The 16,351-nt window shown below is 39.2% G+C and overlaps 1 protein-coding gene across 19 annotated transcripts in view; it reads left to right on the top strand.

Moving 5' to 3' along the window:
* The window catches only part of ENPP2 (ectonucleotide pyrophosphatase/phosphodiesterase 2), a 103,831-nt gene that overhangs the window by 62,017 nt on the left and 25,463 nt on the right, over positions 1-16,351 (top strand). For 11 of the 19 annotated variants that reach the window (XM_070481520.1, XM_070481519.1, XM_070481518.1 and 8 more), the window contains exons 10-15: positions 298-363; positions 1,050-1,122; positions 7,808-7,916; positions 10,731-10,856; positions 14,042-14,073; positions 14,754-14,881. In XM_070481520.1, the coding sequence (XP_070337621.1) occupies positions 298-363; positions 1,050-1,122; positions 7,808-7,916; positions 10,731-10,856; positions 14,042-14,073; positions 14,754-14,881 (534 nt within the window). Of the gene's footprint in view, positions 1-297; positions 364-1,049; positions 1,123-5,594; positions 5,751-7,807; positions 7,917-10,730; positions 10,857-14,041; positions 14,074-14,753; positions 14,882-16,351 lie in introns of all 19 variants that reach the window. The other 8 variants (XM_070481515.1, XM_014867685.3, XM_014867683.3 and 5 more) reach the window with 1 other exon arrangement.

Below are 16,351 nucleotides of genomic sequence, written 5' to 3'. Positions count from 1 at the left end.
GGATGGAGTGGGATGGCGTGAGATTGTGAGCAATTTAAACTTATGAATTGTTTATTTCTGGAATTTTCCATTTAATACTTTGGACCACAGTTGACTTAGAGTAACTGAAACCATGGAAGCAAAACTGTGGATAAGTGGGGGACTATGTAATTCGGAAGAGACCTTTTACTGTAACGTAGTGAACACAGATGGTGGTAAATAGAAAGCCCTTGGCCTGGGTGCAAGAGCAAGCGCTCATCAGTCTGGAGTTTGTGGAAATGCAACCCACATCATTCTTTGCTTGTTATTTCCCTACAGGGTCATCCCTCACGAGCGGAGAATATTAACCATACTGCAGTGGCTCACCCTGCCAGATGAGGAAAGGTATTTGTTTCCCTGTCCCTGACTTTCCCTCTTCTTTCTTCAGTACATTTCCATCTTAGGTGAGAATTGGGTGAAAAACCAGATGGATTGTGCAATAGAAGCACAGTCAAGGTTTGGTATTATTAAAAGTCTTGTGGATCTTAGCCTTAAATGTTACTTCTCTAAGAAGGACTTAGGTTACAGTGGTGTAGGTTACTGGGGACCATTTAATTACATGGACTGCTAACAGCTCTGCGTCCTGGCCACCACAACAGAGCTTTTGGGAGTTCCTGGCTTTGATAAGTGAACCAGCAGCATCCCAAGGATTGGGGAAACATGAAGACTGACTTTTCACTTTAATGGAGTTGTTCTTTCAGGCTGCAGATTGCATGTCCCATGTGAATTATCACTGGGCTCTATTATCTTGAGGATCAAAGACCTGAGTATCTGTTCAGATTAGCCTTTGTGACTTTGATTCCTGAAGGTGGTACCAAGCAGTTACCACAGTGGGGATGTTGTAGGGGGTGGTGGATGTGGAACCAAAAAAAAAAAAACCAACAAGAAAGAGATATTTTCCATGGTAAGACTAACAATGATTGAGAGATTAACTTGATTTGAGAGGACTTTTTTTTAATGTGTAGAGATATTTGATATTCTTTGCTATGTGTGGTTTGGGGGAAATTCTGAACCTTCCAATTTTCCCGTAGGCCTTCAGTCTATGCCTTCTATTCCGAACAACCTGATTTCTCTGGACACAAATATGGCCCTTTTGGCCCTGAGGTTAGTAGCTTATCATCTGCCTGAGGAGAACCTGTGTCCCTGGGCTATCTGATCTACTGACCTTATTTCAGGATTTGTACAAAGTCTCTTGGGGTATTCATATCTGCAAGGTTTATATGTAGACAAAGAATTGCAAGACTAAGAGCATTTCTTAAAAGTCTTAAACATACCTGTTTCTCTTGCAGGAACTTCATTTCAGATTGATTTGATATTCAAAATATCCTAAACTTGGTGTTCATGGGAGGGGTATATTCCAGTCCTGCAGGCATCAGTCAAAAGGTGAAAGATTGAGAAGGGTTGGCGTTTGCCATCACTGGGACTGGAGTGGAAAGGAATCTGGAGGTGAAACTTGCAATACAAAACATTGCAACCGAAATTCAGCTCGCTTCAAATGATTGTACAGTTCAGAGAGGGTAGGTCAGCTACGTGGCTCTAATAGCTTTAGAAGGTACAATCAACCAGACATATGTTATAGCATTGAACGCTTTTTTAATTTGATAAATTTTGATGTAGTTATATACCTGTGAAACCATCACAACAATCAAGAGTATGAACATATCCATCACCCCCTAAAGTGAAACAGATTCTTAAGTGAGAGAAATACATTATTGAATGAACCTGTTTAGCATGGCAGCATGACACCCTTTTATCACTCAGAAATCTTTGTAGAAGATCATCTATTTGGAAGGTGGTATCCAGTATAACTTCGCATTCAGCAGGTGGGAAAGGGATGGTGATGTTTTGTTATGTTCCTCTTTCATCTAGAGATGGAAATCTTCCCAGTGTGGCAGCATAGATCATTTTAAAATATGATAGGATTTACAAATCTAAACCTTTTACTATTTTAAATGTTTTCCACCTGTCTTTCTTAAGGGTGGTGAGGTCTGCATCAACATAATAGAACTGGATTTTGGATGAGAAATTGTGACAAAAACTTTTTGTTGATGGAAACTGCCTCCCATTCTCTAATAGCCAACAATGTTGTCTAACAGACAACAACATTGGTGATAATTAAGTTTCTTGTGTTCAGCATAAATATAAGTAGGAAATACAGAAAAGTGTGTCTTGGTTTAAGGATTCTTGAGCGAAAAGCAGCTTGTCTAAAGAAAGGCAGTAAATACCACGAGCCATAAGTATTTCTGAATGCTTTAACATCAATTCAGTGGTGATTTTTTGTATGCACTGGAAACTAATGGCTATGTGAAACCATTCTTAGTTTGCCTTAAATCGCTGGAGTCATCTAAGTCTGATGCTCTTTTTCCTATCCCTTTGATGTTTAACCAGTGTTGCATGATTATGAAACACAAATAATAGAATGAGATAAACATCTGCATACATGAAAGACAAATCTTCTTCTTGCCAGAGCAAGCATGGCTGTTTTATCTTCTGGATGGCTTTCTTTGAGTTTAATCTAAAGTGAACAGAAGGAACCACATTTTATTAAAACGTTAAAAAAAATAAAAAAACCCCTAAGCAGTTCCATGTGCCCTATTTAAAGGTTCAACTTTGCTGGGATAATAATATCCCCTAAAGACCCTGCAGCTTAGGCAAGCCAGAGATTGAAATAGCCGTTCTTTTAAAAGCAGGAGGCTCGTCCTTAAAGAGGTTTGGTGCTGCTCAAGTCGCTTGGCAGGTAAGTGGAGGTAGAACCTCAGAGCATCCGACTCCCAGGGCTCTTCCCGTGAAACCCTTCAACCCTCCTTTGGTCCAAGAGACAAGCAAAGTGCCCAGTTAATAACTATGTTCTTCACACAGAACATTTTCTTTATGTCAAATGTTGACCTTTTACAATATAGATGAGATACAACTCTTATCATCCTCATTTCCTGAAAAGTTATCTGGCTAAGCAATAAATATTCTTTATCCAGGAACACCTATGGATTTCTAATATGTGTAGTTCAGTTATAATTACTTACTTGAAAGTGTATGTGTGTTTTAATCAAGAAGTAAACTAAAACATTTTTTTAAAGTACTGAGCAAGGATAAAAAGCGTAATATAGTTTGCTTTAATTTGCTGTAATGATGATTCTGTGCTCAGGGTTGCTCATAAGTATACAGAGATTTCTTTGTGCGTAATATTTTTGAATTAAAAGTTGGAAGTGTTCATACTATGTTCTTTTTAGTATTAATACTTCTTGGTACTGGAATGTTCTCAGGTATCTACGGGGTAAAACACTCCAGATTAGATATCTTGGAATGTACCTTCGATTATGACAACCTGATACCTGGTCACATTTTTCTGATAAGGCAAGGGATATTTTCAGATTTCAACTCTCTCTCATTTGGTTCTAGGAATCTTATTTTTACTGAAAGAAAAGCAAAACAGTTTACACTTCTAAAAATGGAACCAAAGCAAGCTGGCAAAACTTCTTTTCTATTGTAGACTAGTTGTGTATACTTATATAGCCATCATATACTTTTATTGTGCACGTAAAGATTATAGTCGCTGAAGTATTATTTTTAAAATGAGTAACATGTTATCTTTTACATCTAGTGAGAAAATGCATTGCATTTGAAGTTTAATTGAAGTGGTTCAACCTAGCAAAATGTGTGCTACAACACAGTTGAAGTTTGTGCCTCATTTGCTTAATATTTGAGTATACTTTTTTCAGGATGATTCTCAAAGGCTATTAAATAAGGTGACCAAACATTGGGGCAATAGCTTCAAGGAACGGTGTATTGCCTCTGGTTTCTTAGTGTAATGGTGAATGTTCAGAAATATGCTTGCTTTGATTATTGGCACAATCTTTTTCTCTTTGACCTTCTGTGCTTTCTCTATGACTCCTCGTTCGGCTGCTCTTCCAGGCCTAGAGGCAGAGCTTTGGCTGGCTAGTTACTACCCTCAGATGGCAAAGTATCCTTCTGAAAAGCAGGGAAATTTGCCCCCTACCTCCCATCCTCTTAATAACCTCAGGCTAAATCTTCTAAAGTCAGACTAAAGTATGGCTGGTCAGAGAAAACTTAGCTTTCGTCTACCTCTAACATTCGAAGAAGGAAAGACATGCAATATAATCATTGGATGACAACTCATTTTGACTAAATCCTCTTTCTCCCGCTGCTCCTCTAACCCGCTGCAATCGGAAGGGCTCGCCTTTGGAGTCTCCGGAATGTTGAGGTCTCTTGCAAATGCCCGAGTGTCTGATGGGCAGACTTGTGCGCTCGCTGAATGTCTTCGGTGACCTTGAAATGGGAAACCCTCTTTTTTCCTTTTGCTTCTCTTTTCATAAGAATTGCCTAAAACTAGAAGCCTTTAAAAAACAAAAGAAAACCAGAGTCTATGGGGCTGTGTCTTTCAATCGCTCTGCCTAAGAGAGAGGATGAAACAGAGATGGAAGTGCCCTTGCAGTTGCTTGCTCTGGAAACAGTGAAATCGCATGGCAGATGGCCTCCTTTTTGGATACACTAACCTTGTTCCTCTTCCTTCCCCTTCCTGCATCTGAATGATTCTCGAATAGTCCCCGCCAAGAGAAATCAGCTAGGTAGACAGCAGGGCTTGCAGCTTTAATTCACCTTTGCACCATCAGCAAATCAGGGGCCTATTTTTCTCTAGCATTTGGAAGCCCCAAAAGGTTATTTCCTAACTCAGTTTGTGGGTCAGCCTTTACTGCTTTCTAGATTTTCAAAACAAGATGCAGAGTACTGCCACTCCCCTCAAAAAGGGGGTTTCTGATAGAAAGAGTATAAGTAGAGTCTTTCTTGATATGTATACCAAGATGAAGAGATCTTGATGACTTTTTATCTTTTACCTAATTTTACAAGAGAATTTTTTAAAAGACTGTTCTATTTTTGATGATCTCTTGGCTTAGAGTTCCTCTGTGCTAGAAACCTAAATTATTCAGTGAGAAGTTCTCTCTCCTGCTGAAAGTTCTGATTTGTGGGAGTGTATTCATGACCAAGGAGGATTGTTTATGATTTGTTTCACTTCATCCTTGGTTTTAAAATTTTATCCTGTTCTTTGCCGATGAAGGTGACAGTTGCTTTGATATATTTGGTGGTGTGAACAGAAACCTGTCAGATCCTGAATTGGAACCACCTACATGAATTCCATTGTCACCTTGACCAAGTGGCTACTATTCTGTTTAACTTTCATCTAGTACTTTATAAATGAAGAGCTTCTCATAACCAAGGACCAGTTTCTCCCTAACGCATGAGTTATGGAATGCAGAACTCTATGTCACCTTCAAGTGTATCCACAAGTAGGCCCCTCAGCCAAAAGAAACCCGTGTGACTAGATTCTCTTAAATTATATTCTTGCTCTCAGTGAAGAAGCTGTGACAACAACATCAAGATGGATTTAGGAAGCTTCTCTGTATAGAGTACCCTGAATCATCCCTTATACCAACTTTTTCCCCACTTAAGGAGCCTTAGTTTTTCTAAGACTCTGCTGACCCAGAGGCAAAGTGTGAGCTTTATTATCAGACCCAGAGGGACAGACGACTTCTGAGTCCAGACATCTCTATCCGCCAGTACAGGAGAGTAGTTATGGCTCACCTCTTACTCCGGCTAAGAGACCTAAGAGGAAGGTTACCCCTAAGAGGAGACAGGAAAGACCAGTTGCTCCTCCAAAGAAAAGAAGAAGAAAATTACATAGGATGGATCATTATGCCGCGGAAACTCGTCAGGACAAAGTAAGTTTACCTATTGTTCCAAAGCTTTGTGGTGGGCAGGTATGAGTTGAAGGTTTCCTTCAGTGCCTTGGTTTGAAAATCAACTGAATAAGTTTCAGAAAAACTCTGGTGCGTCATTCTTGGCTTTGAGTCCAGAAGAATCAGGTACTTCAGAGGTTAACACTGACGTGAAGACCTCCTGAACTTTTAGCAACACAGGAAAAGAGAGCATTCTATTCTTTTTAGACTCGGTTGCTCTAAAACTAATATTAACATTTAGTCTTGAGTGAATGTTAAGAAGGCTATTGGCTTTGCTTGCACTTATTCACAAAATTAGTTGTGGTGGTTTGTAGTTTTGGTTCCTGAGAACAACCCAACAAGTTAGCTGGGGGCATCCTCAAAGACAATGTAGATTAGAACTCAATGGAAAATTGGCTTAGATTAGTGGACTGTGCCTTCAGAGTTCAGAAAACATCTTAGGTTATAAATAAGGGAATAGCTGAGAGAGAAAGAGAAAACAATGGGTAGATAGAGTTGTATGTGTCTTCTCATAGAGATATGAGTAGTGTCTACTCTTTTCAGTACATTCTAAACAGCCTATTGGTTCTTGTATAGGTTCTTACATTTCTAAACAGCCTATAGGTAATGTATAGGTTCTTACATTTCTCAAAACCTTCAGATACCTCTGAGGCACTATCTTATTTATAATTCTCTGAACTAATCATTAAGAAGTAGGTTCTGAATTTTATCTAAGTTGCCTTGTTGAGTAAAGGAAAATAAGTTGTTGCCAAGGATTGACATGTCTTATGCGTTTGGTGTTTCTTGTATAGGCAAAGGTCTTGGAGGAAAGTGTGGTTTTCTCAGAAACAAGTACTACTTAGTCCCACGTCTGTTAATCCCTTCAGATTATACAGCACAAATCATTCTGAAAGTTTCACTTGTGACTTACTCCTTGGGACAGAGTTTGAAATACTGACTTCTGTCAGGAAGAGAAACAACTTTACACCTGATTTTACTGATGACATGATATGAGGAAAGGTCTTGAGTCATCTGAGAAGATGCCAGTGGAAGATAATATATGTGTCTGAGTGAAAATGATATGCAGATTCCTTCTGTTCTTGTCTCAAGTCATCTTGGGTGCATGTGTATGATTGTAGCTAAGTTGTAAAATTCGTCTAAAGTACTGTCAAGTGCTTGTCTGATGAGGTGTTTCTTGAAAATCTTTCCATTGCACAAAGATGAGAGCGAGAGGGAAAGTCTCTAGTATGCGGGAACATCCATGCCATTAGAAACTTTCATTTGAAGCAAGAAAAGGAGAGCTGAATTGTGTTTCTTAGTCTTCGGAAACGTTCTACATAGAATTGAGCTTTCATTTTCGTGAGGCAAATAAGAAATCTTCTGGAACAAGCTCAGTGGTTCACTTCTGTTTAAGACTCTTATAGATTCTAATTTTACTCAAAATCAGCTTGAAAGGGACTAAGCTGAGAAGCAGTAGCTTGTTTCTTAGAGGAAGTTCTTCTGCTAAGAGTCTATTGCTCTCAGAAATCGACAGTTAAGTCCTTTGGAACATTTGATGGATCTCATTGTATTAATGATGTTCTCATTTAGCATCCAGTGGAAGGTTATCATTAATCTCACCACTGCTTTTGATTCACTTAGCTTCCATCTTCTTGCCTTGGTTCAAAACCTAATGTGATTTCACCTAGGGAGCAAGAGGCTTGGACTATCCATCTGACTTTCTGCTCACTCTCAAAATTCTTGGATTCAAAGAACATTGCTGCATTTAGAAAGGCCATTTTATCTCAAAAACGACAAAAAGAATTGCCCTTAATATTTCTGATATTTTTATATCAAAGAATCTTGAAAGAGATTGGATGAGGAGACGTTTTATGGTCCTGAAATAACACAAATAAAAGTGCTTAGACCAGATTTCCATTAAGAAAGGGAGGCAAATCTCCCTGGACAAAGCTCTGCCTCTGGGCCTGAAGTTTTCTTTCCAGAATGTTCTAGGGGTAGAAGATCTATGAGAAACTGAAAGGAAAAAAAAACTGCAGGGACTAATTTTCTCCTTTTTCCAGATGACAAATCCTCTGAGGGAAATTGACAAAACAGTGGGGCAATTAATGGACGGACTGAAACAACTAAAGCTGCATCGCTGTGTAAATGTCATCTTTGTTGGAGACCATGGTAAAGCTTTATTTCTTCTTTGCTAATAGGATAGATTCATAGATAATATTTCTGATGGTGTTGAAGAAAGGAACCCTTGCCCTCAGAATCCCAGGTTGTATTCTTCACCTTTTTCCCTCTTTCTTCAGGTTGGGGAAGGAAATCTGGCCATGATTCACAAATATGAACCAGCCTGAGAGGACCCTGGGTTCATTTTGATCAAAACCAGGGACTTTCTCTATCTTCCTATTCTTTGCAGGAAAAGCCTTTCTCCAAAAATCTGTCTCTTGTTAAAGTATTGCAGACTATTCTCTTATGATGTTAATAGCTACCTCTGTGAATGTGACATATCAGGTGATAATCCCCTATCCCTGCCAGCCACATCCCCAAAAGGAGCCCACAGAGTTTATGTGGCTAAAAAATAAATCTAAAGATGATAAGGAAGCAGAGACATAGGATTCTTGTCGAAGAAGTGACATATAAGTAAAATGATTTCTCGGCATTCACTGAGGAAATTCAAGACCAAAACCAGAGGACCCTGCTTCAATAGAGAAGGCTGTTAAAGAGAGGAAGAAGCAGCTTTTCTAAATCAGTGTATAAAGTAAGAAAATTCATAACCACTTTTTTGAGGTGATCAAGAGCATCATAAACATTACATGATTATAAAGCTGGAGAGGGCCCTCAAAGATCATTCTTATTTCACAGGTGTGCAGACTGAGTCCTAGAGAGTGCCTCCTGTATTCCAGAACTATCAGACTGAAGTAGTGACCCTGGAAGGTGTGGCTACTCCTTTCTAGGAGAGGGTTTAGAAGAAGAAAATTGGTTGACTTGGTAGTTCTGTTAAGAATGGCTGGAAAATCTTCCTAGTCAAAGCTCTGCTCTGGGCCTGAAGTTTTATTTCCAGAATGTTCTAGAAGATCTGTTAGAAAATAAATTTAAGAAAAGCTATGGGACTAACTTGCTCTTTACGGGAACTAAATGTGACTCTGCAAAATTATGCTCCACGAGTCTGACTTGGTGGAGAGCTGCAGATAGGAAAGTGAATTTGGAGCATGTGACACAGCTGGTTCAATTTAAGTTGCCTAGAGATGTCAAGAGCGTTTGGTCACATGCTGGAGCCAGATGTCTAACAAATAGTTGGGTCCTAATGAGTCACGTGCTGGAGCATTGGAAGGGTCTTGGGTTGATTAAAACCTTGTCTGCCGCTGTGCAGACATCTGAAGTGAGTAGATTGCTTTGGTTTTGGGGAGCCATGGCATCTCTTTCTTAAAAGGTAGTATGGTCTAGTGTTTCAGAGCCTGGACTTTGGAGTAAGAATGAGTTTCAGTGGAGTTCAAATTGCACTGTGCCACTTAAGAGCCATGGGACATGGTATATGTTATATGGCCTCTCCAAGTCTCAGCCTCCCCATCTGTGGAATGAGAACATTACCACCACCTACACAGTTAGTCTGGAGGGTCAAGGGTGATGATGCTTAAGAAGCACTTCTCATATGGTCTTTGAAAGCAAGGTATGTTTCACCATTGGGGTAGCATAAGTGACTTCCTAGAAATGTAACAAATGGAAGGTCCTTCCAGTCTTCCTTTAATAAGCATTTGGAGACTCCCCCTTCCTGAGTTAAGATTCTACTAGAACATAGTAGTTGTTTATTGCTTTTATTTTTCTTCCTGAGAGTTTAAATGTTATAAGGCAAGATCTATAACCCTTGTGCTATGTTGGGATCTGTTTTTCTCTCTCTTCATTCCAATTATGTATTAAAAAAAGGAGGAGTCTGGATCTGGGATCCTAGAAGGTGATAATTTGAATTTTCCTGGATCCTGGCCACTCTGGGTTATATTTCTTTATTCCAAAACCTTAGGACATCCTTTACAAGATCACTTGTTTTCCCCCTTTTAGAGAATATTCATATATTGAATTGTGCAAAACGATATATTAAACCTTTGTAGTTCCGTGTCGTCTCATAAATTCCGAAATCACAATAAAGGTCTCTACCAGCCTCTATAGTCTGTGATTCTAAGATTTGAGTTATTGTTTTTATTTTTAACATTGATCAAGAAATTTTCCTTGATGGGGTCAGGAAGCAAATCTTGGGTGGGGGAGGAATATTTGTAGGCCAAAAAATTTCCCACCTAGACCAGTGTTCCAGTTTTGTGTTCCAGTTGCCAGCTTTCAGTTTTGACTGATTGCATTGTTTATGACTTGTTTTCAGCGTTATTTTGTTTTTCAGTTTGGGTGGTCATTGGGGCTGACATTTTTCTTTCTCATCTCTTGTTGCCAGTATTGTTTGGTCAGTAACATCCAAGGCCACCAGTGGAGGCAGAGTGAGGACTGGTGATTATGTACTCAAGTCAGGAGATATATTAGAGAGCCAGAGTTGGAAAATGACATTTTGTAAAAGAGACACAGAACTATATATTCCAGTTATTTACACCACCCCCAGCTGGGAAGAGTTTGAAGCAATCTTGGATTTTTCTTTTAAAGAATAGATCTTTTTCATAATGACTGTGTAAATAGATTTTTTTTTTAAAGAAAGATCATAATTACTTCCTTTGTCTTGCTGCTCTTGCTGAATGGCTTAAAATGATAATTGAGATGATGCATTTTCAACCTTCTAGGACTTCAAGATAATAGGACTAAATCAAAGTCTGATGAAAAAATTATATAAAGAAGCATTAAATAATTTAAAGTCAAGTTGAGAGATCTTAAGAGAGTGGATCCCCACATTGGGTTGTTAAAAACAAATTAAGGAGATGCCTGGATGTTATCTTTAGTGTCTGTGTCAAGATTTTAATTTTAAGATTGCCTCAAAATACTTTTGTTTTCTCCTCCCTACAGGAATGGAAGATGTTACATGTGATAGAACAGAGTTCTTGAGCAATTACCTGACTAATGTGGATGACATTACTTTAGTGCCTGGAACTCTAGGAAGAATTCGACCCAAATTTAGCAATAATGCTAAATGTAAGTTGATTCTTAAAATACTAAGCTCCTAGAGTAGTAATACAGTGGAGGAGGTAAGGGCTTGTTCTCTGAAGCTGGAATACTTGGGTAAAAATCCTAGCTCTGCTACTTCTTAGCTGAATTACCCTAAATGAGTCATTTAAACTCTAAGCCTCAGCTTTTTTATCTGAAAAATGGGGACGATAGTAACAGTAGCTACCACATAGGCTTGTTGTGAGAATGAATCCATGTACATCACTTAGAGTGGTTCCTGGTGCATGGTAACAGTATATAAATATTTGTTCTTGTTTTTATCATGCAGAAAATACACTTAATTTAAGGCATGTGTATAACCATAAACTTCTGTTTACAAGAGAAGAACTTTTCAACAGGAGGCTCAGGCTTGCTCGTTAGCTGAAGCTGGGGAGTCCGTGACAAGGCTGGCAGAAGCACACTCAGACCCTAAACGTTCCTAGGACCCCGGTTGAAGGGGACTCATCGCTTTTATAAAAGTGATTGACAGGACCCAGGAAGAGAAGCTACTAAGCCGTTGGGAAGGGACAGCTGTTTTGAAAGATTAGAAATAAAATAAATAGGAATGATCATCACTGTGTTTTGCACATTCGGGCTATGATATGCCACTGACAAGAACTTTAATTTAGGGACTAGATGTTTTAGGTGCCGCCCACCCAGATTTTCAGAAGCCCATAGTGTTATTGGAGACATGCTGCATTTAAGGAAAAAAAAAAGCCTTTAGAGTTTTTAGCCTTGGGAATAAGAAACCATTGGCACCAAGAATAAAGCTTTGGAAAATTAAGTTTTTCCCAAACTACGTTCCTGAGTCAACACAAATGGGAACCATTCCAAGGTCAGCTCCAGGCAACGTTGTGAAATAAACAAAATGTCTGTGTCCTGCCTTCTCTTTTCCATGTCCTTTCTGTCCTCTGTGTCCTCCCTTCTCCTCTGCTCACTTGAGATAGGCAGGCCCTTGCCAGAGATGGGATGCAAGTCTCTACGGTACCTCTTGATTTAATGTTTGCATTTTAGGACTATGCAAGAAAGGTTTTGTCTATTTTGAAAGGTACTTCAGATGCCAGTAAATATAATGGGGAGGTTGTTTTAGGGGAAAAGAAAAGCTTTCCTGGGGCCAATGAAGTAATAACTATCAATAAGTAAATGTTTTGTATTTTACAAAGCATTTTCATAGACGTGATTTCATTTTGTGAGAGCCTGTAGAGTGAGATGGTTAAGAGCACAGACAACAGTGGCAGGATGTCTGGGTTCAAATCCCAGCTCTGCCAGGTGCTCACTCTGTGACCTTGGGTAAGCTACTTAAACACTTTGTGCCTCAGTTTCCTCATCCATAAAATAAGGATGGGTGGGAAGATTAAATGAGAGATTACCTACATATCACTTAGATTAGTGTTTAGCACACAGTCAAAGCTACATAAATCTTAGCTATGACAATGATGTCTTGGTCACATCACTCTTTCAGCCAGATATGTATACAATCTTCTTTAATCCTTCCAATAGCCCTATGTAATAAGTATTATTATCCCCTTTTACAGACAGTAGAAATCCAGGCTTAGAGAGAGGTGAAGTAACTGGTTCAGAGTATGACAGCTAGGAAGTGGCAGAGCTTGGATTTGAATCCAGATTCACTGATCTTAACTACCCACTCTGGGCTGGGAGCCTCTTCACCTCACACAAGGTGAGAGCTGTTAGCATGAGAGGATTGAGTACTTCAGAGTTGAAGGATCGGTGTCCAAAACATGGACTCAGGCATGTATTGTTTCCTAGCAGTTCTCTGGGGTTTATCTGAGCCCAAGATTGCTCCATGCTCTTAATTTTTCTTCATTATCGGAGAACATGAACTTGCTCTGTTTGGTCCTTTGAGGACTGTGGTTTATGAGGCCACAGAGGGTAGAGGCTCAGAGCATGGCTTGCTCAGTCAGAATGCTTGGTTCCCAGTGTGTAAGGCCCCCACCATTGGCTTAGTGAGGATTCTAATGCCACCTACCTCCCAGAGTTGTTGTCAATGACCAGAGAGAAGGTGCCTGCTAGACTCTCATGGAGAGACTGCATGTGGTATGGACACAATTTGGGTTAACCAGTCGTGCTCCCATTATTACTTATTTGCTCTTAGTTAAAAGATGCAACTAAAATTTAACCCCAGTGTCAAATGGAATTCACGTTTTAGCTTTGGATTGCATAGCTTTAGAACTAAGATTCTGAAAACTCTGTTTGAGGTATGTGTATTTATACCGTAGGTATAACAAATATTTGTTTCTATTTATTAACAAATGCTTATTGAGTGCCTACTATGTACCAGGCACATAGACCCGACCTGCTCCCCTGACGTTTATACTCCAGGGAGGGCTGTACCATGACAGTTGGTATCTCTTCTGAACGCTGCTTTCCTTTTCTGCTGATTTTATAATGACATACTGAAGCAAATTTTTTGAAAACAAAACAAAATCCAGCCAACCTACAATCTCCTCTTTCTCCCCCCAACCCGAAAGGGGGACCTTCAGATAATATAATCTTGTCCACAGTTTATACACAGCCATCATTTACATAGTTTTTCTTTTAGCTAGTTCAGGGTATTGACTAAAATATCCTTTGTTTGCTGGTAGTGAAAATAAAGGAGGTGCATACATGTGTGGCTGGAGAGGGGCAGCTACCTATGTAATTAGACCCATGATATTACTGAGAAAACAAAACTTTCTTTAAAAAACACAGCTCAGTGGATTAGAAGATTCCTCCCAAAGCAGATGATCACTTGTTTCAAAGATCTGCAGATAAATAGGAAGTTACATTAAAAACTCCCAAATGCCCAGTTTAGTTCCTGATGTTCAATTGCAAATAAACAAAGTCCAGGCTCCAGAGGGACCATATGGGGGAACGTAGAGAAACAATTTACCATGCATTATCTGAGTGCTCTGGAATTCCCTTCCAGAACAGAAGACCTGGATCTAGCGGGAAATTTACCATAGGAATTGTTCCATTGATTTAGCTGCATGTCACTTACTGAGATATTAAATACCCACACACAATTTTACATGTGTTTTAAACAAAACCTGAAGTGATAGCCCTTCTGAGAGGGGGGGAAAAAAGAAAGAACTGAGTCTCTTGCTGCAAAAATTATTTCTCTCAATGATTATTGTCATCCCTTTTGAAATCTTTCTCCTTCTCTCTTTGAACAGATGACCCTAAAGCCATTATTGCTAATCTCACGGTAAGCATTAGAAGTCCCCTGGGCTCTGCCCTTGGAGCAGCTTCCACTGCTCACCTCCTATGTTCACCTCCCCTGCCCTTCTGTCTATTTGTTTCCCTAAGAGCTTTCAAAATTTCTGGCCTCTGTACAGCTTCAGGTTCCCTAATAGTCTTGGCAACAATACAGGCTGAGAATATTTGATCTTTCCATTAGAACTGAAAAGTATTCATTCATAATTAAACAAATCCTTACTCTCTCTCAACCAGATATTCCCACCACCCTGTTCCATCGTTCTCCATCCATGATAGAGATCTTAAAAGCATATGAGAGTGTAATCACACATGTCTGAACATATGCCCTCCTCCCTTCCTACCCCACCTCCCATCTTTTGACTTGAAGCAGTTGGGAAAGGCCTTGAAGTTTTGGTTGCTCTCAGTGATGGTCTCACAAGTCAGGAATGTATCTTAAAAAGTCCTAACTCCTCTCCGATAACCTTCCATATCATCTTCAAAGTTATCTAATCTCCTTTGAACCTATTTGTTTTCAGCTTGTATTATTCGATAGAGGGATAACAAATTCCACTTATTCTCTAACCAACCTTCGTTTGGCTTAAAACCTCCATCAACTTTCTGGAGAAGGAATATCTAGGACTTTTTCTAGAAGACGCTCCATCTAAACTCCAATTTCCATTTATATTTCAGTGTAAAAAACCAGATCAGCACTTTAAGCCTTACATGAAACAGTACCTTCCCAAACGTTTGCACTATGCCAACAACAGAAGAATTGAGGACATCCATTTATTGGTGGAACGCAGATGGCATGTCGCAAGGTAACCTGGGGACTGGTTGTCCCTGAGTCTCATCTTCATAATCACCTCTTTGATAACTGGAGTGCTATAAGTGCCTGAGCAATCATAAAAAGAAATCTCAGTTGAAAATCTCATTGTTTCCAAAGATTTTGTACGCTAGATAAATAATTAGCCCTGAGACAATACATCTCTGTGTTCTAGGTCTCAGCATCTCAGTGTCTCCTTATAGTCTCTGAGTGCATCTCTGTGTCTGTCCCTTTTTCTCTGTTTCATTTTTTGGATTTACATTCTAGCCTGTATTCTTATTACTTAAGTAAGTCAAAAGTCTGACTGGGACATTGCCTTATCACACTAGACTGATAGGGTCTCAGTTGACAAAACTTAGCCTCCTGCAACGTTGATAGTGGAGATCAGAAAATGTTGTTAATCTTAAAACCTCTGTTATGGTGGGCGTGTTTTATATTGCCTTAAATATTTCAGATGTTTGCCTTCTTTTGAACTACAAAGGACTCTCCAATACTGAAGAGACTATTCCTTACTCTTGAATCGGGTGTAGAATGTGTCTGGAAGCTCTAACCACTTCCAAAGAATTCACCGTAAAAAGTTGATCCATTTTCACGCAGACCTGGGAGCAGCCCTTTCCACTCACTCTTCTTTTTTGTCCTTAAGAAAAGTGTTGTGAATCAGTCTGTAGTGATAATTGGACAACTACTTTATGTACCCTAGCTGGGTACTTTAATGAGTTTACGAGGGAGAGAAGATGATGAGAAAATGGTGGTCCTCTAGGAACTTCTATCCATATGGAACACCTGGGGAGACAAATACATATACATTCTACTATAGTTGTCAGGAGGGTATGTAGAGTTAAATATGTAGGAACATGAAGACCCAGAAATTATTGAATTCACTTAGAACAGACATGTGGAATCTTTATTAAAAAGTTGTAAAGATGTGACCAAAACAGCTTGGCTGACTACGGCCTCTGCAGGAACATTTGTGTACGGGGTGGCTTGGAAGAAAGAGCAAATTTAGTGCAGTTGATAGGTTTATACGAAGAAAATCTGGTTGAGTAGAAGTTAAGTGAAAGATGAAAACATTTGAGCAAATTAACATAGACCAAAGCTGGGCCTTTTAATTAGCAGAGAATCTTTTAAATTTAACCCTTGCATTGTTGAGTTATTATATGTACATATCCTAAGCTGAAAGTACTTTCCTTAAGAGTGGGGACTCAAATATTTAATTTTTTTATATTCTCCCAAGCACTTTACTTCAGTGCAACGTACCCCATAGGTCTTAGGAAATATTTGTATTAATAAACCTGAAAGTTTTTTGGAAAAGTGCTACATCACACTTAAGCAAAAAATATCTTCCTGTCACAACAAAGAAGGTCAAATGGTTTTGATGTCCGGAGAGTTATGTTTCCATTTTCTATTTCTAAATAGAGATATTGTCTAGGTGAGGCTGGGCTTTTATTAGATATGTCACTATTAC

This window comes from Equus asinus, chromosome 12 (genome assembly GCF_041296235.1).
Source record: "Equus asinus isolate D_3611 breed Donkey chromosome 12, EquAss-T2T_v2, whole genome shotgun sequence".
Lineage (NCBI taxonomy): Eukaryota > Metazoa > Chordata > Mammalia > Perissodactyla > Equidae > Equus > Equus asinus.
The sequence above is the reverse complement of the archived record's forward strand: the minus strand, read 5'-3'. Positions and strand labels throughout refer to the sequence as shown.